The 22,255-nt window shown below is 44.8% G+C and overlaps 1 protein-coding gene across 1 annotated transcript in view; it reads right to left on the minus strand.

The window, feature by feature from the left end:
* Positions 1 to 10,665: 10,665 nt before the first annotated feature.
* Positions 10,666 to 22,255, minus strand: part of LOC147020958 (atrial natriuretic peptide receptor 3-like) — a 32,735-nt gene continuing 21,145 nt past the window's right edge. The window contains exons 7-8 of the mRNA XM_085890684.1: positions 17,091 to 17,175; positions 10,666 to 13,563 (exon numbers count right to left, since the gene is read on the minus strand). Coding sequence (XP_085746810.1) covers positions 13,464 to 13,563; positions 17,091 to 17,175 — 185 coding nt within the window. The 3' untranslated portion in view covers positions 10,666 to 13,463. The remainder of the gene's footprint in view (positions 13,564 to 17,090; positions 17,176 to 22,255) is intronic.

A 22,255-nucleotide genomic window follows, 5' to 3' on the forward strand; every position in this document is an offset into this window, starting at 1 on the left:
TGAGAAGGCAGCACGAGGGGACGGGAAGGCAGCATGAGTGATGGAAAGGCAGCATGAGTGGAAGGAAGGCAGCACGAGGGGACGGGAAGGCAGCACGTGGGGACGGGAAGGCAGCATGAGTGGAAGGAAGGCAGCACGAGGGGACGGGAAGGCAGCACGTGGGGATGGGAAGGCAGCATGAGTGACGGGAAGGCAGCATGGGGGCATGAGAAGGCAGCATGAATGGAGGGAAAGCAGCATGGCGGGGATGGGAAGGCAGCATGAGTGGGGGGAAGGCAGCATGGGGGCATGGGAAGGTTGCATGAAGAGATAGGAAGGCAGCGTGAATGGAGGTAAAGCAGCATGGCGGGGATGGGAAGGCAGCGTGAGTGAGGGAAAGGCAGCATGAGTGACGGGAAGGCAGCATGAGTGGAAGGAAGGCAGCATGAGTGGAAGGAAGGCAGCATGAGGGGATGAGAAGGCTGCACGAGGGGACGGGAAGGCATTGTGAATGGAGGGAAAGCAGCATGGGGGGATGGGAAGGCAGCGTGAGTGGGGTGAAGGCAGCATGAGTGGGGGGAAGGCAGCATGAGTGGGGGAAGGCAGCATGAGTGGGGGAAGGCAGCATGAGTGGGGGACAGGCAGCATGGGGGGATGGGAAGGCAGCGTGAGTGGGGTGAAGGCAGCATGAGTGGGGGGAAGGCAGCATGAGTGGGGGGAAGGCAGCATGAGTGGGGGACAGGCAGCATGGGGGGATGAGAAGGCAGCATGAGGGGATGAGAAGGCAGCATGAGTGACGGGAAGGTAGACGTGCGGTGGAGCCTTAATTATGATTCATACCGTCTCATCAAAATGATTCCACATGGAATAACAGTGAAGATGGAAACAAAATAATGTCTGAATTCCATTGTCTACCGGTAATACTACACGTCCGGAGACAAGCATCGCCCAGACACATCCAGAGCCGAACACGTCCAGAGACAACCACCATCAGGACACGTCTGGAGACAAGCACCAGCCGGACACATCTGGAGATAACCACAGTCTGGACACGGCCGGAGCCGAACACCAACTGTCCACACCCGGGGACAACCATAGTCTGGACACGACCGGAGGCAAGCACCGCCCGGACACGTTCGGAGCTGAACACCACCCAGACACCTCTGGAGACAACCACCGTCCAGACAGATACGGAGACAAGCACTGCCTGGGCATGTCTGGAGACAACCACCGGCCAGAGACGTCTGGAGACGACCACCACCCAGACAAGTCCGGAGCCAACCATCATCTCGACACATCCGGAGACAAGCATCGCCCGAACACGTCCGGAGCCGAACACCAACTGTCCATTTCCGGGGACAACCACCGTCTGGACATGTCCGGAGGCAAGCACCGCCTGGACACGTCCGGAGCCTAACACCACCCAGACACGTCCGGAGACAACCACCATCTGGACACGTTCGGAGAAAACCACGGCCCATACACGTCCGGAGACGACCACCACCCAGACACGTTCAGAGACAACCACCACCCAGACACGTCCGGAGACAACCACCGTCCGGACACGTTTGGCACCAACCACCATCCGGACATGTACGGAGATAAGCACTGCACGGACATGTCTGAAGACAACCACCACCCATAGACGTCTGGAGACAACCACTGTCCGTAGACGTCCAGAGACAAGCACCGCCCAGACACGTCCGGAGATGACCCCCACCGCCCAGACACATCCGGAGACGACCACCATTGTCCGGACACATCCGGAGACTGCCACCACCGTCCGGAGACAACCACCGTCCGACACGTCCGGAGACAACCACCGCCCAGACATATCTGGCGATAACCACCATCCGGATACATCCGGAGACAGCCACCATCTGAAGACAACCACCGTCCAGACATGTCCGGAGATAACCACAATCAAAGGCCTGACGTACAACCAAACAAAGACTTTTATCCACAACACAAAGACCTGACATATTGACCACACTGTGGTGTGGAACTGTTAACTAAGAAAAGCAGTGATAATTACACCTCTATAAGAGAAGGGGGGCAGGGCTGGAGATAAAAGGGGGTCTGGGCTAGTGAGAGGCATGACAGCATTTCAAAGAGGTCATGAGACAGAATCATAGTCATCATTTTCATCACCTTTGTTAGAAGGAGAGGGCTGAGGAAGTGATGAGCAAACCCATGAGTGATGTGTAGTACCATGTTACATAATTTCCCGAAACATTATTTACATCAGTAGCTGAAGCAGATTGAAGGTGAACTGGCTTCCGCCACATATCGGAGCTGTTGGAACTGTACTTGTATTATTTGCCAATTTAATTCCATATTCTATTCTTATTCTTCTGTACTATAGGTAAAGAAAGTCTGACAGGATGATGCATAGGTCCTGACCTGACGATAAACCTTCAAATTGGTGATACGCAGGTATCATGGAACACCGTCCCTCGTACGGACATCAAGTTGTGTGTTCCGTCTGCAAGCATGAATTGGTTAACATTAAAGATCCTTCGGTGTCTTTTGCACAAGAGTAGGTGAGTTATTTCCGACACCGAACAAATTACAAATTCCTGCCACCTTCAGATGAACGACAGGCTTCGCCAGCCGGATCGTTAAAGACTTTGGGCCAAAAAGATTCCCTGGCTGACTCCACATGAAGGTGAGAATAACTTGAGCAATTAAAGAAGTCGTGGAATAGCTAAAGGAAGATACTTGCTGACACATCAAGACTGTCAGATCATCATGAGCACTTCCACAGTGCTCCTGTTAAATGATATATTCGACAGAGTTATACTCTGAAGATATCGGGATTGATGTAATCAACTGGTCAATACCACCGATGCACTCAGGACAACCCCCAGCAAGGGGGCCCCGAGGTTGCATTACGCTAAATAAAGGTCCTTTTCAGGGCCAAACACCGTGGACCACAACAAGACCAGTGGGTTCTTCCCTCTGCATCCTCCAACTCAATATTGAGGGGCTGACATTTCCTAAATGTGAGATCCTCGTGAAGATCCTGAAGGACTACAACATCGACGTCGCCATACTCCAGGGAACTCAAAGCGAGGATGACAAAAAGGATGCAAAGAAAACAATTGCAGGCGACAACCTCATGGCCTCTGTTAACGCAACAAAACGAGGCCTCGCCACTTACATCAGACACGGTCTTCCAAACATCGAAACCATAGACAATAACTTGCTACACACAACAGTAAAGGTAAACGGTGTCGCTGTTGCAAATGTGTACAAGCCGCCCACACAAACATGGCCATCACTGCCCTACCCCAACACAACCACCCCGCGGTTTACATCGGGGGATTTGAACAACCACCACACTGAATGGGGATAAGGGGAAATGACGTGGCCGGAGAACAGCGAACCGACTGGGCGTCGACGCCGATCTCAACTTGCTGTTTGACCCAAAGTAGCCAAAGACCTTCCACTCGGGATGGTGGCAGACCAGAGCAAATCACGACCTCTGCTTCCTGACAAAGGATGGCATTGAGAAGAGTTCTTGCTCCTTTCCCAAAAAGCTAACATCATGCTGCAACTTCCAGAAAGTGGATTGGACTGAGAAGCTGAATCCAAGATCGAGGATATATCACCTGTCCCAGCTAAGTATGCAGAATTTGTATGTCTCCCTCCCTTTGTTGCCACTGATTCCAAAACGCACGGCTTCCGCAAGACCTACACATCTTGCCAGACAGCGGAGACTGACGGGCTCTGAAAGGAGCACAACAAAACTGGGAACCCGGACGTCACGCAGACACCAATTGAAGCTCTCGACACTGAATGTCTGAAGCTCTGGAAGGAGTTGGTGGAGTCAACGAACATCATGGGCATTGTGGAGGAAACTAGGTGCCGCAGAAAACACTACCGCTGCCGTCCCAAGAGTTTCCCCTGATTCCATCGCATCTAGACCGCAAAGGCACCAACCTCCAAATCAGCAAGGCAGAAGATTAAAAGGGATTACCTCCAAAACCTCCATCAAAGCCCACTGAGCAGCCACCTGTCGGCCCCATTTAAAAAGAAAGGCATCGATGCCACACTGTCAACAACTAAAAACAGCAATGCTGTAGGGGCAGCCAAAATTTTCCCTGAATTTCTTAAAAACCTACGAGATTATCTGGTTTGCGGCCTTATTTACTGCAGTCCATGTAACAGGGCAAATTCCTGCAGCTTAGAAGAAGGCTAGTGCTATTGCCATCCTAAAAACTGTTAAGCCAGCAGACTTGCCTTGCAACTACCACACTATAGCCCTACTATCAGTGGTGGGAAAGCTTATGGAGATGGCCCGACTATCCCGTTGGCCTTCCTCAAGGATCTGTTCTAGTTCGCGCCCTCTATAACCTCTATGTTAGCGACATGCTAACGACGACCTCCTTCATACTCACCTATGCTAATATCGCACTCCCACCCGAGATCTGGGCATACTGTGGGAGTATTTACACAAATGGAAGCTCTGCCAAAACCAAACAAAACAGCCGTCTGCACCCACCATCTTGATAATTGCACAGCAAATGCAGAGGATGATGTGACATTCTGCGGTGTGAAAGTTGTAAATGTCGGTTATTCTAAATACCTTGGGGTTACATGTGACCAGGCCCTGACCTTCAAAGAACACCTGCAAAGATGCAAGAAGAAGGTCAGGGCATGGGTAAACCTCGTCCAGAAACTGGTCAAAACATCGTGGGGTGCCGGCACTAACGCCTGACGCACGGCAACGCTCGCCCTCATATACTCGACGGCAGAGTATTGCGCACCATCTGGTTGGCGAGTGCCCATACGAAGGCATCGACGTTCAGTTCAACACCGCGATGAGAACGGTGTCTGGAACCCTCATGTCAACAAAGATCGAGTGGCTTCACATCCTCTGCAACATTGCTCCGCCAGCCATCCGTAGGGATGTGTTGTCATCGCAATACTTGAGCCACATTTTGGCGACCGAAATTCCAGCCCAGCGCCTTCTCACTGAACATCCGTGCTGTTGCCTCAAGTCTCGAAAAGCACCATGGAACCACGCCGACCTCCTCACCGAAGCCCATCAAAGCACAGCAGACTTGTGGAGGGCCAGCTGGGAGGCTGCCACAACTCCTATAAAACATATTGTACATGATCGAACCATTCCCCCACCCGGTTTCATACTCCCACATAGGCAATGGACAGCCCTCAACAGGCCCCACACTGGGCAGGGCCTTTGCGGTAGTACCTTCCACCGATGGAGGATGAGGCCGAATGTGCTCTCTGACTGTGGAGGAGTTCAGACGATGGAGCACATCACCTCGCACTCTCCTTTGCGGCAGCTATTGGAAGGACTTTTAGTTCTCCACCAACTCACCCCTGTGGCAGCCACATGGCTGCAGAACCAGGACATTCAACTTCAACACACCCACATATTGCCATACACAACAAAGAAAATGAACACTTCCTCCACGCTTCCCTGAGCCTTGATGTTGTGGATTAATAAATTTTTTTTAAACCTCTCAGGCAAAAAGCAATAATTAAAAATAGAAAATGTTTGCTTTCCAACAGATTGCAAGTTTCCTAAAACAATTTCAAAAGGTCATTATAAAGTACATTTCATTAACCTGACATGACGAGAAATCCAAGATCACATTCGTATCCTTGAAGGTGAGCGTCGATCTCCCATTGGCCGACAGGTGGAACAATGGATGGAATCAACGGAACGTTGTTTGGAGTACTCGAACCGCAGTACCCTTTTCCTCCTGCTCCGAAGAAGGGACAACACCCGAAACATCAGGTTCTCCCTTGCTCCCCCACAAGGGTTTGCGTACTCCGATCAACCTTCTGTTCATTCCATACATTATGCAAGAACACGACATCAGACCAATTGCTTAACCCCATGAAAAAACACAGCATCAATCATGTTTCAAATCTCCTGCAACAATAAGTGCTGATCACATGTTTACATCACGTGTTGCCGCCCGCACAGTGAAAATTGTTAAGAAGGTAGGGGTTGTGCCATTCAAAAAAAAAAAAAAAACTCAAAAACTTTATGTTGTTATTGTAACCTATTTGTATTTTGGTGTACACTTCAACAAATTAACAACCAAAAGAGGATTTTATACAAGATTATTAAAGGGAAACTTTTGAATCCATGTTTTGGGTAAACTGTGGGAGTGAGGGTCGCCGCACACGAGTCGACGCAACGCGACAAGATTGTCGGTGACAGTTGTGGACAATCGTGTGATGTGCGGCCGTTGACGATCATCGTCAACTAGTTTTTCAGGCGCGTCGTGTTCAACTTTTACGATGATCGAGCATCACCGTGTCGTGTGCGGAAATCTCTGACTCGGCACGTTATATTGACCGGTTAAACTTTATCTTTCAGTCGCTTCTGACGGCAGCTTCAATGACAGATTCATATCTGTTGCAGCAATTTTTTAATACTTTTAGATTTTGTGAACATTGAAGGCCAAAAGGTATTATTAATGAAAATTCAATGTAATGGCCTGAACCTGCCCTTTATTTCCTGTATTTAACAAACCTTCAGAAACAATAAAATAGAGCTGTTGTAGGTACATTATGTCCCTAGAATAGCCTTTGAATTACATTGATATGTACTTACTACACGTGTGTGTGTGTGCGTGTTCATACCTTGACCACTCCCTGAGTCAGCTTTCTCTCCACTCAGTACTTCGCCCAAATCCGTTTCTCTCTCCCAACATGCCATCAGCGACGTACCAGCACTATTGCCAAAGCACCAATGATCAGAGCTTTCACCGTTATCATCCTCTCCCTACACATCTTATGCATCGCCATTTTAATAGTGCGTTGACAGTCGGTTAGTGCGTGGCGGTCTCCGACCCAACAACATTGTACAAGATTAGTCGCCGGCAATCTTGTTGAGTTGTGTCGGCGAACATCGGCCTAGCGTGCGATGGTCCTCAACCATGAGGTGTAGGACCCCCAAGGCCCCAACCCAATGGCAGCATCCAGTCTTGTTCAGTAAACCAAAGATGGGCTGCGGACATGATTGTCGACATTAAAGGAATTTCCAGCTCTAAGAATTCCTGACAAACGCGTATAATTTACACAACTTTTGATATCATTAATGGACACTACAAAAGGTAGGGTCCATTGATGGAAGGTACTTTCTTAACGGCTCCGCCAACAAAGGTGGACCGAGGTTACGTTTTCACTAGTGTTCGTCTATCTGTGAGCAGGAGATCTCCTTATGGATGGATTCGGATGAAACCTGGTGGAGAGATCGGGTGTGTGACGAGGATCAAATTGATTCGATATTGGTTGAAGATTCGGATCTGGATTTAGAAATGAGAATTACTGGTTCCATCATTTTCTGGAAGCGTGGCTGTGCTGTAAGCTGGTACTCATTTTGCCGACCTCAGAAGGATGACAGGTTGATTCAATCCACCTGGTGTTATTTCATCAGCAGGACAGGGCCTCAAATTCAAGACCCGAAGATCTAAAGGCAGCCACCTTAACACCAGGCGATTTTGTTTCGTGATTCTTCATAATTGAGAGATAGGGGCAAAAATGGATATCGGCCCTACATCACGATGCAGTATTTCAAAAAAGTTGTGGACGGATTGTGACAAAACTTGATGGATGAGTTGGGCAGGTGACAAGAATAAGCAGATTCGATTTTGGTTCAGGTCCCGATTCCTGGCGGGGATATACACTCTACCGAGTGCCCTTCCAGTGTGAACATGCTATCCGAAAGGATACAGGTAGATTGAGGCAGGAGTCCATAAACAGATTTTGTGGAACGACAAGTCCATGTATGCATTGTTCAAGTCTGATGGTAGGATGTATTGTTACGAATCTGGAACCCATCGCACACAAGAGCCAGAGTCCTTAAAGATCAGTTATATCGGTAAGTATGTGTTTCTAGGTAGGGTCCCGTCCTATGTTTAATGGGTGATTAATTGTACGTGCACTGTGGATTATTTTATAGTTAGGATTTTTTTACATCACCAACAACGACAACAACACTCTGCTCGCGGCATTGTCCACGCTCTCCGTGCACTCGCCGGCATCCGGGCGTGTGCGGAATTCCATGCCCCAGGTGGTGTGGATTTCGCACCAAATATGGTCACGAAGCATTTCACTCTGGCTTGGCCCAAATATGGTCACGAAGCGCTTCGTTCTGGCTGCCCGCCAAATAGGGGTATGCGTCATTTTCCGCCCAATGGGCGACGCGCATACCAGAGCCGGGGCGGTCCTTTGCAAGAAGGCGGAGCCGTGACACGCTCTCCACCCAATGAGAGCAGGCAACCGGGGAGCGGACCCACCGCAAAAAACGATGGAATAAGAGTTGAAGATTGCACCCCGTCTGCTTGAGCGCGCTTCTGTCTGGGTCTGCGGCTGACTGCATCCTGCGCATCCGAGGAGTCTCGTCTGACGCATTACAACAAGCGGTCGACCATCTCATCATGGGAGATCACCTCGTCTCGCCTCCTATGGGTTCAGCTGCCCTGGTCCATTCTTTGGCAACTGGTGCTCCGGGAAGGTGCAGTCGTTCAGCCACGCGAACGCGGCCAGGTAGCCAGCACGTTCTCTTCCCTCCGAGCTGAAGGGGCAATAAAGACCTCGAGGTCCATCTCTTTCTGAGTATTTGTGTGTGCCTGTGTGTGTGTCCGTGGGCCCTGTCTCCAAGTTGAATTGTTTAAGGAATTGCTTGTACATTTGATACTCTTCTTTATTCAGATAACTCTGCTCTGTGTTTCCCTCCCCGATTATTGTTATAAATAAATATCCCTTTTGTTGAATGTACCAGCTCGTTCTTTGTCATTTCTGCCATTGGTTTGCAACGGTGCGTATTGGGGATTAGGAAGGCCGTTGTTGCCGTGATTGTTCATTTGGATCGACGGGCCTCGGTAACCATCCGCTCGGGTTACACACGGTTCGAGCACGGTAAAGGCTCGTCCCACTCGAGGCCTGTCGAGGGTGTGAATTCCCCGGTAGCTTTGCTGCGTGGGTACTTAGGTATATTGAAGTTTGGCAATTAACCCTACCCCACGCGGTCGAATTATTGGCGATTCATGGTCCTGTAAGGGGCCCGTGCCTTTCGGACTTATCCAAGGGTCACGACCTAAATTCCGGTGTGTTCGGTGGAGCCGACTCTACTGCTCCCTCTAGCGGTCGTGCTCGCCACTGAGACCCGGCACCACAACAGTATTGGATCACTCTTGATCCATATGCTGGACAATTACAACCATAAAGTACGAAAGATTGAGGGGACTGGCGATGTGAGCAGACGATCCCACCTCCAACCCATCAAAAACTGGTCGCAAACGTTCGAGGAAGAATCCAGGCTGTGATGACAGCAAAACTAGTCTTCCTCGATTTCATCTCTCATCACTGTTGATGAATTTCCATGATGAATTTCCAAAACCTCGATTTCATCTCTCATCACATTTCATCACTGCTGATGCCTTCCCCCCTCTCTTTATACTCTTCCTTTTGTTCTGTTACAAACTTTCTGTGCAACCTTGTGGGGTCGAAGCGGGTGTAAGAAAGTGGGTGCGAGGTTTCATAATTATCTCAATACAAAGATGATTTTGTGTTTCCACGCGAACGACGCTGATCTTTCTGTAAAAGATAAAGACGAGGAATCCTGTTTATCAAGAACTTTTGCAGTGAATTAAATTGTCCGTGTGTAGACACATTAGGAGGTTCGACATTCACCGTAATATTCAAAATGTGTTTATCGACTTTTCCGTCAACATCACACCACATTCACTTGAGACTTTTTGCTATTTCTCTGTAATAACCCGAACCTTTCATCATGGCACATCAGAGGCAAACCCCCTCCCCAGCCAACACCATCAGCATCGTCACCATGATCACATTCATAATCATCATTAAAGGAACATTAATTTTACATCATACCACTCGCACAGTTTTGGGACAATCCCCACCACATTTTCAGGTTTTGGGACCATTCCCACCACATTTTCAGGTTTTGGGACCATCCCCACCACATTTTCAGGTTTTGGGACCATCCCCACCACATTTTCAGGTTTTGTGACCAGCCCCGCCACATTTCCGGTGCAGCTTTTGGGGTCCCTGCATGTCGTAAAGTGTGTGGGAGTTTTCATAAAATCTCTCAAAACATTTTTTTAAAGGTTCTGGGCTCCGATTCGATACCTCGCTCGTACAGAATAACTCCAAAGTTCGTCATAGTCAATGCTCGGTCAGATGCATGTTTGCAGATGTTTATGTCTGCAACATGTTTGTGTCAAATGGAGACATAATTGTGTTCGTATGATACCTGTGTTGATAGAAAAACAGGAAAAGGCCGTATTGAAACTAACACCTGGGTGCCAGAATTTGCTGTTTTCATTTAGTGTTGCAGAAATCAGAGCCAAAACAACACAACGTCTTGTATAAATACTTTAAGTAATAAAAGTGATTGAAAACCAGGTATATATTAAGGTGAGTTTAAAGAAAATTGTTATGAATTGGTGAGGAATCTTGAATATTATCATATGTGTTGAACCTTGCACTATAACATGGCAGACATTAGACACGTTGAACAAGTAATTTTGAAGAATGGCCACAGTGATGAGGGACACACCAGCAGCAGGGATGAGGGACAAAATAGAGGGAGACTACTTTTGCCATATTTAGGAGAAATACCTAAAGTTGCACAATAATTGGATGTCAATGTTGGAAGTGCTGAAACAATCATTCATTCTCACATAAAACCCATGTTTATTCAAAAGGAAATCCGTGATATGAGGTTATTGCAGCAGAGCTTTTAGAATGCCACCTTTTAGAGTGAAATGAGAGAGAAAGAGGGGTGGGGGAGATGGGTCCTTGAAGATTGTGACAAATTATGAGACCTGGGTCCATCATTTCATGCAAGACTTGTAGCGAGCCAGCATGGAGTTTAGACATTCTTGGTCTCCACCAACAAAAATATTGAAGGTTCAGCCGTCAGCTGGAAAGTTAATGGCAGTATGGGCAGCGTTTTGGGACCTTAACGGCTTGATTAATGTGGAATTTTATTGTTTGTGGGGAAACCATCAATGCACAGTTTTAGTGACTTGGTATGCAATGGAGTGAGACACAGAATATGGAGACAATGACCGTTTATTCTGTGTCAGGGCATGAGTTTACTGCCCAACAAGGTTAACCCTCACAAGGCACACTCAGGTGGAGATGGGTTGGGAAGATTTACATCGACCCCATACGGTCAAGTCTTGTGACCGAACGATATAATAATCGAATACAACAATCATTTTGAAACCCCCCCCCCCCCCTGTACAGGTGTGATGATCAGTTCTCATCAGTCATAAACCAGGTCTTTCACTCCAGAGTCCATCATCGATATCGAATCTCCTTATTCCCCCTCTATAGCTGTACATGTACGCGTTAACACACTGATACATCATGTTGATAATAATCATTTGCACAACCATCATTTTAGTGCCAATAAACTCTTGCGTGCATTTTTGGACTTGGTTAAAAAAAATTGCACAAATAAATGTTGATGTTGCATTCCTTTAAAATAAGAAAAAAAAAGTTTGAAGTTAGTTTGGACTCAAATGATCAATTGATTGGATTCCAATGATCAGTTTATTTTATTTTTTTTTTAGTGACACCAGTCGATGATTTGAATGAATGGAAACAGAGTGATCGATGGTGGGTTAACGGTGGTGAATGAGCCTTGTGAGAGAGAGAGGCAGGTACGTTCTGCGCACTGCTCGGTGCACACAAGGGAAGCCATCGAGGCTTTGCAAGGCCAGGGTGACCGTGGGAGATTAGACCAGGAAACTGACCATGCGGTGTTCGTTTTGCCTGCGACCTCCGAGACAATGCCCAGCTCGAGCAAAACGACAGCATAGCTGCCATTATCGCACGTCCGTTACAATTCCCCTGCCGGTCGTCGTTGCATCCGTTTTAAATGTTTGACCCTCGACACAAATGATCTCCGGATTGGCTGAAAAAACAGCAACTAAATGGACATCCTGGTAAGTGTGACAGCGTGGGAAGGTAATCACAATCAAAATGATATCCAACCATGGTGTCGTGAATGCCTTGGTTTTGTGGTTACAGTAAAATGTCGATCAAAACCATTTGTTAAGCTGGCTGTCTAAGTAGGGGCAAAGTTCTCGCATGTCGGTCGGATTTGCCTTCTCGGGGGACAATCCCCTTCCAGGGGATACTATTTCCCTCTTTTCTGTTAGAGGGATTTTTTGGCACTGCTGCCTTTTCATAGATAGCATTTTAGTGTCCATCAAATGATTCCCCGAGAGGATGTTAACAATCGACAACAAAGTGTGGAACGGCATCACCTGGAGACGAAACCAGGCCTTCTCCCCGATAGTCATTAATGAGCCGGCTGGGTTTTTCAGCACAGTGACATGGCAATTCATGTGAGACGAGCTCATTTCCCATTGACACAGAATGAATGTGAATGCTCAATACCGCAGCCGTGCGGCTGGATTTGAACCCATAGCCACTGGGATGCCGGCTGTCCATTCCCTCATCACTCGACCCACAAATGTCAGGGTTAAAATGTTTCAGGAATACCTGGCAGATTGTCTGTCGCACCATATTGAACTGAACTTTAAATGTAATTGCACTCATTTATATTTCAAGCTAATTTTTATAATTCACATAACCATTGACAGGTGTCCCGATACTACAATGGTCATGACCTCTGACCTGGCTACGATCTGAAATAGTTACCCTGATAAAATATTTCATATAATAAACATACATTTTACTAGATAATGAGGTTTGTGATCATTTTTCATAATGCATTAGGCAGTAAATACAAATTTGTATTAAATTACAAATATAGAAATTTTTTCATGGTCAGTTTTTTTTTTTTTTAGAGCTGGAAGAGAAATAAATGGAGAAACGTGGTTAGATAATGACTATGACATCCGTGTTCGTTAATTAGATGATAATAGTGAAAAAGAGGACACATATATCGTCACTGACCGTCGCACAGTCACACCATACGGTTGGAATCCCCTATAACTCCCATAGCTACACCATATGGATGGAATCCTATATAAATCCCATTAACCGGCTCTTTTTGGTTGGTGTTGATTCCTATCCATTTTAAGATTTTTAATTCCTCCAACACAAAGTCATGGACATTATTCCGATTGTCCGTTATCTTTGGGTACCGAGTGTCCACTGGTCTTCATTTTTGTGCCTTTTTCACTCTGTGCATATTTTTACGACCGACACCCTCCATTTTGACTCTCCAAGGTCATATTTTGTGAGTGTGCTTGTTATTAACGGAATAAAGTCTATTTCTGCTCTCTCTGTGACATTTAAAACATCTCGCGTTTGGAACATCTTGGGTACAACTCTTTATGAACTTTAACAATTGGATAAAATATAAAAAATATGACCAAGATAAATATCAAAGACAAGCTTCATCTTATTTGTGTACTGACCCTATAAAACATAAAAGCTTGCTTTCAGATTTTCTCCAACATGATTACAAACAATTTCCTTTTTATCTAAACAGGCAATTGATGTTTTCCGTTGCTTGTCGTTTCTTTGTCCATCTGTGCTGTACGCATCAATTGGAGGCTCCTGTTTTTCATAAACTTTGTCTTCCTGCAAACACAATGAGGATCATCAATGCAATCAAAGTAACAACAGCTGTTGTTACTATTATTATTATTGCAATAATTCCAATCCTATTGTGGTGCATCAATGACATTGTGATATATTTATCTTCATTATAATTTATGGCCTATTAATTCCTGCAAAATCAGTGAAGCTGAATATTTCCCTTGTTAATCTTTATCTTGACCTCTGCATTCTGCATCGGTTAAGCCTCTGCACCAGCTGGGGCACTCATCTGCACCGGCCAGGCCTGTCGCCTCCCCGCAGGCCAGGCCTCTCCAAGCTATTGGTTAACTTGGCTGATTAGAATGAGACATTTTGACACATTTTGGGTATTACATTCCACAAGATCAGCCTGGTTTTCTCCTGATACTCGGCTCCAAGATATCAGGAGAAACATAAATTGAGTCTAGATTGCTGGCCAAGGTTCCTGCCTTGATTGACTTTTATTTGCTTTCTTTCTTTTTTAAATACAAAGGCTAAGGCTCATGATGGAACACACAAACACACACACACACACACACACACACACACACACACACTTAACACAACCACACCATTTCACCACCGAGTCTGGTTACTTTGAAAAGGAATGCAAAGAAAAAGAGACAAAGGGAATGTCCATTGCTGAAAAAATCTCCATCATTCATGTACTGTATTTAGTAAAGCTCAAGAACAGTTCTAAAGAAGTAGATAAAAAGGCTAAAATCAATTGAAACAGTAAGATGTAATAGATGGACAGGTAAAGAGGATCTCGGATAGAGGAAGTAGTTTTTATTGGTGTACAGAGTGAGTGGAATTGTGAGGGTGAATGCAAACCGATGGAGACAAACACCCAGGGATGAAAGACAATTCAGACAACAAAGCACCTGCTTGTCCATTTGTCTTTACAACTATCTCTACCTTTCATTTCCAGCTACGTCTCACTGGGTTAAAAGGTAATTCAAATTATGAATTTGAATGTCCGAGAAACTGTTGCGGTCCGAGATCATTATTTGTCATTGATCATTTGTCATTTGATCATTATTTGTCATAATGATTTATTTGTCATAGATCATTATGACAAATGCATGTCCGAGAAACTGTTGCGGATGCACGCACGCACACAAAAATCAAGACCAAACCCATAAGCCCCCGTTTCGGACCAAGTCCAACGGGGTCTACGAAAAGGTGTATGTTTATGATTATGTCTAATAAAGTCTCTGTTTCGATGAGATAATTGTTTTGGATCGAGGATCTAGCGTCAGTGTTGCACCTTCTTACAACCAATGCGGGATACAGGTGTTCCCAAAATCATGATAAACTTAAATACCTTTTGGCTCAACGGTTGTCGAAAGGTTAAATCTCAGTGCTTATATGTTGACTTCCTTTTAAAGCTTTCTCTCCGATTGATATCACCCAGTCAAGCTCAGGTGGCACCACCAACGTGAAACTATCTCACCTACTCTTTACTCAGGTCACCCCTCCTTCCACCCACCTCACCATTAGCAATTTATTCTGCAGTATCAGTAAAATGAATATAATCGGCTAGCAGGATAGCTTCGACTCGGCTTTGAGTCGTCTCATCTGGGTTGGAATCCCGACTCGGCTATGCATTTTCATTCCGTTTTGTTTCGCATGCCATCCATTTATAAAAGGATGTTATTTGGACCAATCTGCAGGCACTGGTTGTTGGTAGACGTTAAATATCCCACGGTGTGCGTTTCATGAAGAGTAGGCGAGTTATCACCAGCACCCTGACCAAATTCCAAAATTCCTGCCCTGATTCACTGCTGGGGTGGCAATGGTCTATCATGCGGTGTAATCCTTGCCAAGACTGCTTTGGAAGCACTGACACTCTATAAAGAGTTTGGTACATTGATGATGATGATGACTCCATATAATGCCACCATCAATATTTGTGTTTCCACTCCTGATTGGGTAATATAAAAATGTAATTCTGTACAAGTCTATTTTCAAAGTATAGCTTTACAGCATTGTGCGGATTCAAAAATGGATCCACCAATGAATGCCCCTTTTTTTTCACGTTTTAGTTTCATGTTTTCAATGCCCCTCAGTTTTACAATGGCTTCATGAAAACATGTTCAGTGTTCACGCATCTTTTAAAAAAAAAAAATCAAAAAAAAAAATCAAAACGATGAAACGATGGCTGGCTCATGGTGGGTTCTGAGATTTAGTTTGTGTTTCATAAAATCGACATCAATAAAGCGCAGCATTTATGGCCACAGAGGTTTTTTTTTTAAAAATAATAAGTTCTGGTGGCTGCAAAGGCATAATTTTACAACTTTATGAGAGTACATCCTGGGAACAATAATTTATCACAGGGGCTCGAATGAAACCAAAGTTCTTTGGGTTCTCAAGCTGCGATGATATACACCTACGAAGTTACCATGCCATCCCTGTGGCTTGGACAAATCCCTTGAAGCCTGATAAGATTTGTTTGTAAGTTCAGAAGAGCGTAATATAAATCTGTGGCTCTAACCAGGCACTTAAGATACACAGGGACGTTCCAGATGAAAGCACTTCGTTGGTTGGCAACATCAACTTCTCCCTAGGCACTGACACAAGCTGACGTTGGTTCGACTCGTAACGATGCAAGGTTAGCGACTAGAGATTTGGGCACGCAGAGGGCACAGGATAATAAACAATGGTGCCCGCTATTAGGCCAGCAATTCTCATAATTGCTAAAGCATCTTCCTCGACTGTTATTGCGTGACAAGCAGGCTCCAAAAATCTTCTTTCCCTTCTTCAAATATCCAAGAACCAAACAAAACGGATGACACGACATCAAGGACGATAACTCCTCGTGCAGTCATATTACTTTCACTCTTAGTAAAGTGTGATTCGTACATCAATTTGAGTCACGAATATGCTCGCACAGTACGGAAAGGAAAGCCATATTTCGAGCACCTGAGCTTCTGAAGTTCACAAATACGGATACAAACAAACTTAAAACTAATCCATCACGTCCTCCCAAACTCCTCCGACACTGACCTCCACAAGTGGTGGGGTGGTGGAGAGGGAGAAGGTAAATAGATTGATAGTGTCCACAGAAGATAAGTGAAGTCAAGTTAAAAGGACACAGCAATAGGCATGATGGGTGAAAATTCCTACCTGCACCCCACAGGCAGGAGTGATGTCATGAACCTTGCAAGGTGATTGGTCATGACAAGATTGCATGCACGACATACAGTTCATGGAAGCACAACAATAAATATGGCTTTAAAAAAAAAAAAACAAGACAAGACAAGCTCATCAATTCCACAAACGATGTACAAATGAAATAAATACATAAAACATTATGGAAAACACTATTTATATAAACTGAACATATACAGAATTTATGCACATAATGTCAGTGATGCTCATACACACGCACACGCACATGCACATGATTCATATCTTTTGAACTTACCTAACCCCTCTATCTCTCCTACACACATATATCTGATACACATGTCTGACCATGCAAACACCTCTCCTCCTACATGTGTACTAAATAGATGGCTCCTTACCGGAGTAGGTAGATGGTGAAGGTGCAGAGCAAACTTGTTAGAAATCCAGTGAAAAGTCCCATTGTGAAAAACAGCTTGGCTGAATCTGATAGGATTAGACAAGAAGCCAGTGAAGAGCAAAATTTGTTTTTAAAGAACCAAAGAAAATCATCAATATACACTTCAAAACCATCAATAACGCTTCGCTACATCAATGTAAACACACACATATATATATATATATATATATATATATATATATATATATATATATATATATATATATATATATATATATATATATATATGCACAGTACCTATAGAAAGTCTACACCCCGTTTCAAAATTTTCACCTGGAATTAAATTGCATTAGATCAAACTTTTTCCAACTTGGTTTACACATTGGAACCCATAAGTTCCAAGTGAAAAACAAACATTATACAAATTTCAGAAAATTAATTTAAAATACAAAATTAGAATATCTTGGTTGGGTCAGTGTCCACCCCCCCCCCACCCCCTTATCATATCAACTTTAAACAAGAAAAATAGCAATCAGAGATTGAAGACCCTCGCCAGGACTTCTTTTGAGTGGTGTATTTTTGTTTTATAGGCTTGAGGGTAAATCCAATACGCCTCCAAACCATGTGTCTGATCAAGTTGAAATTTAAAACTTTAGTCCCCACTCGACTAGATCATAAATGTGAAGTTTCATGTTGATGGATTAAGCGGTACCAGAGAAAACATTATTTAATATTTTTCTTCAATCCAATATGGCTGCCAAACCATGTGACCTTTCAATTATTCCTGAACACAGTTGTATCCCCAAGGCTTGGGGAACACTTGTGTGACGTTGCCCCTCGATTTGTCCAGCCGTTCTGGAGAAGATTATTTCTGTAGGTTTTAGGGTAAATCCAACATGGCTGCCAAACAACGTGACCTATGACATCATATGTGTGAACTTTTTCTTCCTCATGGACAGGTGGTCACATGTGTAAAGTTTCGCCTCGATCTGTTCAGCCACCTCAGAGATTTTTGAAGGTTTCTTTTTTAACAATATGGTTGCCGAATCATGTGACCGATGTCATTAATTTTTTTTTCTATGGATCATTTTATCCCTAGATGACCCTCAAAAATTTTCATACTGATCCGATGTAACGTTCTACATATGCAATTATGACGTCATAATGAGTGCACATATGACGTCATTAAAAAAATCACTTATTCCCTATAAGAAGTACTTGCTATGTGCCAAGCTTCAATTTTTTTCCTTGGTAGAGATAGAGGTCCAAATTTTTCCATTTTTTCCAATATGGCTGCCACATTACGTGACCTATGATGTCATAATTATCATTAAAAATTCAACATGAAAAGTCGCACTAACCGTGAAAATTTCGTCTTTATCCGACAAGCAGTTGCAGAGAAAAACATGAAAGTTCTGTGCGGCCAAACAGACAGACAGACAAACGGACCCAAATGCAATACCCTCTCCTTTGGTGAGGATAATTAGCTCAGGTGTAACCAATCACCTTCAGAATCACACACCAAGTTAATTGGCTTCCACTTGTGTTAAATTGTAGTGATTCTGATTATTTCAGAATAAAATCAGCTGTTCCTGGAGGTTCCCTCTGCTGGGTAGTGCATTCCACAGCAAAGACTCAACCATGACACCAAGGAGCTTTCAAAAGACCCCTGGGATAAAGTTATGGGTTACAATGTGTAAATAAAAGGTGGAAAAAGTCTGATTTAATGGAATTTTATACTGGGCTACAAGGTAACAAAAGGTGAAATTTCTGAAAGGGGGTGTAGACTTTCTGGAAGCACTGGACATCAATCAGACCTCCTTGCCATTATGGTGAGCATCGGCCACGGATTATGTCTCACTCGTTAAAACCACATAATCCACAAAGAACAACCGTCCATCTGCCACCCAGACGATTGTTCCCGCTTATGCAAACCATTCGACCAGAAGGCACTTGGTGCGAATGGCGGGTAAATCGAAATATGTGGAGCGTGACGAGCACTCCCCCGATCTCCAATGGACATAAAGTCCAACACCAAAGCATCTGGATTGGAGGTGACGCTAAGTGTCCAATTTACTTCTGTGGTCATAGTCGAATGGAGTTGCAGTTTCTGGGAACTCCTTGGCCTTGCAATCCGCCATGACATGTTTTGGGTTGATCACATTTTCAAGCTGGCTTCCGGTGTCATCCGACACCATTGAATACTTTGGCGAGCTATCTGGTCCTCCTCTGGCTGTTATCAGCTCTTCGCAGTGTACAAGCCATGTATCTGCAATGCCATGGAGTACGGCTCCCCATTATGTGGATGAGGATGCTTCATCTTTCACTCCTGCAAGCAAAGGATTACAAGTTCCTAAGTCCAACTGGTATATTTCAGCAAGAGGCAAGAGCACATAGCCCACACTTCTTTCAACACAAACAGGTTTCTGGCATCATTGTCCTCTATCGACTCTTCCCTCCCCCCACCTACTCATGGCAGCCCTCCATTTGTATCCAGCTGATCCTGGTTGCACTTATTCATCCAATAATCGACATCATATTATCTTCTTCAAGTCCAAGATTTCCGCTTACTTCCACTGCTTTATCCCCCTTTTTCTCTCTCTCTCAATAGACAAGTTGTGTCCCTGAATCTATCGAGTCCCACTCTTCCCTCCAGTCCTTTAAGACGTAAGCTCATCCCCACATTTAACGTTGTCCCTCGTACACTCCGAACCACTGTCTTTCTCATTTACACTGTCCACTCCTCCTCTGTAACTTTCTTTGCTCACAACTATCATGTCGGTCTGTATCCATAAATGAATATTTTACGTCAGCCTTCTGCACTTTGTTGTCCAGCCTTTCCATGAGCCTTAACTTTTATGTGAAAATACTGCAATGAGGCAAGGAGAGGGACGGGTAGCAATGAGCAAGAATGGTGCATGCAAAATTGATGGAGTTTGTCTACAAAGTCCTTCCTCATTTTAATAGTAGCATTCATTGCCGTTCAATCTCCATCTCCAATCTCCATTTAGGAGTAGGAGATTGGGACCATACTCTGTGCAGAGCGTTGGTGCTGCCTAAGCTGTCTCCTTGTCTCTTGGGCACAATCCTGGATGTGTCGCCACTCCGACACAGGATACCAGCAAGATGGCACTCATTTTGCCGACCTCGGAAGGATGACAGGCCGAGTAATAGCACCACCTCGTATTAATTCAACAGCTGAGCGGGATTTGAACTCAGGACCCGAGGATCCCAAGCCCACCACTCTATCCATTAAGCCAACACCAGGCATAATCTCCATGTACCATTCCATTTAACACTCTCCAACTCGGTGGTCCAATAATTAGAGCATGCACTCTGAGTCTGGGAAGTCGGGGGTTCAAACCTACAGTCATACTAAAGACTTTAAAAATGGCACATGCTACTCCTTGTGTAATGCTTCACATTTTAAAAAGATAGAACACGGACCTGGACATCAACCATACATTGGCAATCAGAACACAGGCTTGATGAGCCTATTAATGGCCTCCTCCTGTATTGAGATTCCTTGTTAGGGAACTCGTATCTCTCTCGTCAAGCACAGCTTGACAGAAGGCTGCATTGCTCGATCGGAGGCACAGCTACGCTAGGAACTTGTAATTTGTTAAGGATGCCGGTGATCACTCACCGAGCCTACTCTTCATGAAGGACACCGTGGGATCTTTATCCTGCACTAGCTAATGCGAGCAGACCAGACCCCCAGCTTACCGTCGTATTTTCCCATGCGAGAGACTGCGTCCCACATAACGATGCCCTGCCTGTGAACCACCGATCTGACATTTTATAGTTGGGCCGGGAATCGAAGCAAGACTAGACAGCTCAAAGGAGAGTTCATTACGCCTAAGCTCTCTTGCCAGCTTCATTGTACTTTACTCGGTTGCATTTATTGAGTACGAGTACGGGGGTACCTGGCGTTGCTCGGTGTTGTTGGCATTTTGAAGAAATCAAATGTTGTTTGTTTTCTATTTTCTTTGTGGGGGGGGGGGCTAAAAAACACTACCCTAGACCCGCTAAGGAATGGGGCCGGTGATCCTTTAACATTACCTTTCACGAAGCTACAAAGATTTCGGCACTGGAGAGCGATAAACAAAAAACAAAATCCAACTCTTTTTTTGCCTAAAGCCCTCCCTGGCACTCACTGATGGATCTCTGATAATAGACTGGTTCCCACTCTGACATTTAACATTTAGTCGGCATTACTTGCCAACGACTACTTTGTTTTAAAGGATTTTACCCTGATGAATCCAGTGACTGGTTGCCAAACTCTTCCGACCTCGTTTTTGCATCCAAAATGTCCGATTTTGAGATGGCCGCCGCACTAGTAAAGTGTGACGTGGAACTTTGGAGCTCTCATGAACGAATTCATTCGAGATCATTTTCAGACATCGCATGACTTTTGAACCGGTAGGGCTAGAAAGACAATCTTGGGGTCTATTCACACTGATTTTTGGTATTCTAAATCGATTAGAATGGCCGTTTCGACGATCCGAGATCTAGATAATCAAGGAAATCAAAATGGCGGCCATTGCCGTAAGCAAATTTAATGAAAATCTCATCCAGCTAAAGATTAAGAGTATTGCAACCTGGTGCTGATATCTGTGGACATTGATTTACTTGTAATGCCGTCAAGCTCGCAATAATCTAATTTTTTTTTCTTCTTTTAGGCCAAAGAGCAAAGCAGAAAAGAGACGGCAGTAAGATTGGGTGAAGTTGGAGTGATCCCAAACCAAGTCATGGAGCCGTGCGCAAGCTTCGATTCATGTGCCGCAGCATCAAGTGAACAGTCTTCTGAAATTCATTATTGGCTCTTGTATTATATGCCAACATGCTAAAGGTGACAAAATAAAGACTTTGGGGATCAACGGTCTCACACGGCTTCAAGGAGGCAGCGCAACAAAGATGGAAGCACCATGATTCTGAGAATCAAGAGAGAATAGATAGATTGCTCACACTCCGTTTTCAAAAGTGATATACAATATCACCAACAATGTTATTGTTCATTGACTAGTAGTACACACATTGACAGATTGGGAGAGATTAAACCACGGTGAGAAGAGTCTCATCCTGCCACGATTTTGGTCCGTATTCCGCTTCAGAATTGGCACCCTCCATCACTGTTATTAAGCACTTTCGATAATGGTACACGGT

This window comes from Eptatretus burgeri, chromosome 8 (genome assembly GCF_056783735.1).
Source record: "Eptatretus burgeri isolate ZD-2024b chromosome 8, Ebu_testis_v1, whole genome shotgun sequence".
Classification (NCBI taxonomy): Eukaryota; Metazoa; Chordata; class Myxini; order Myxiniformes; family Myxinidae; genus Eptatretus; species Eptatretus burgeri.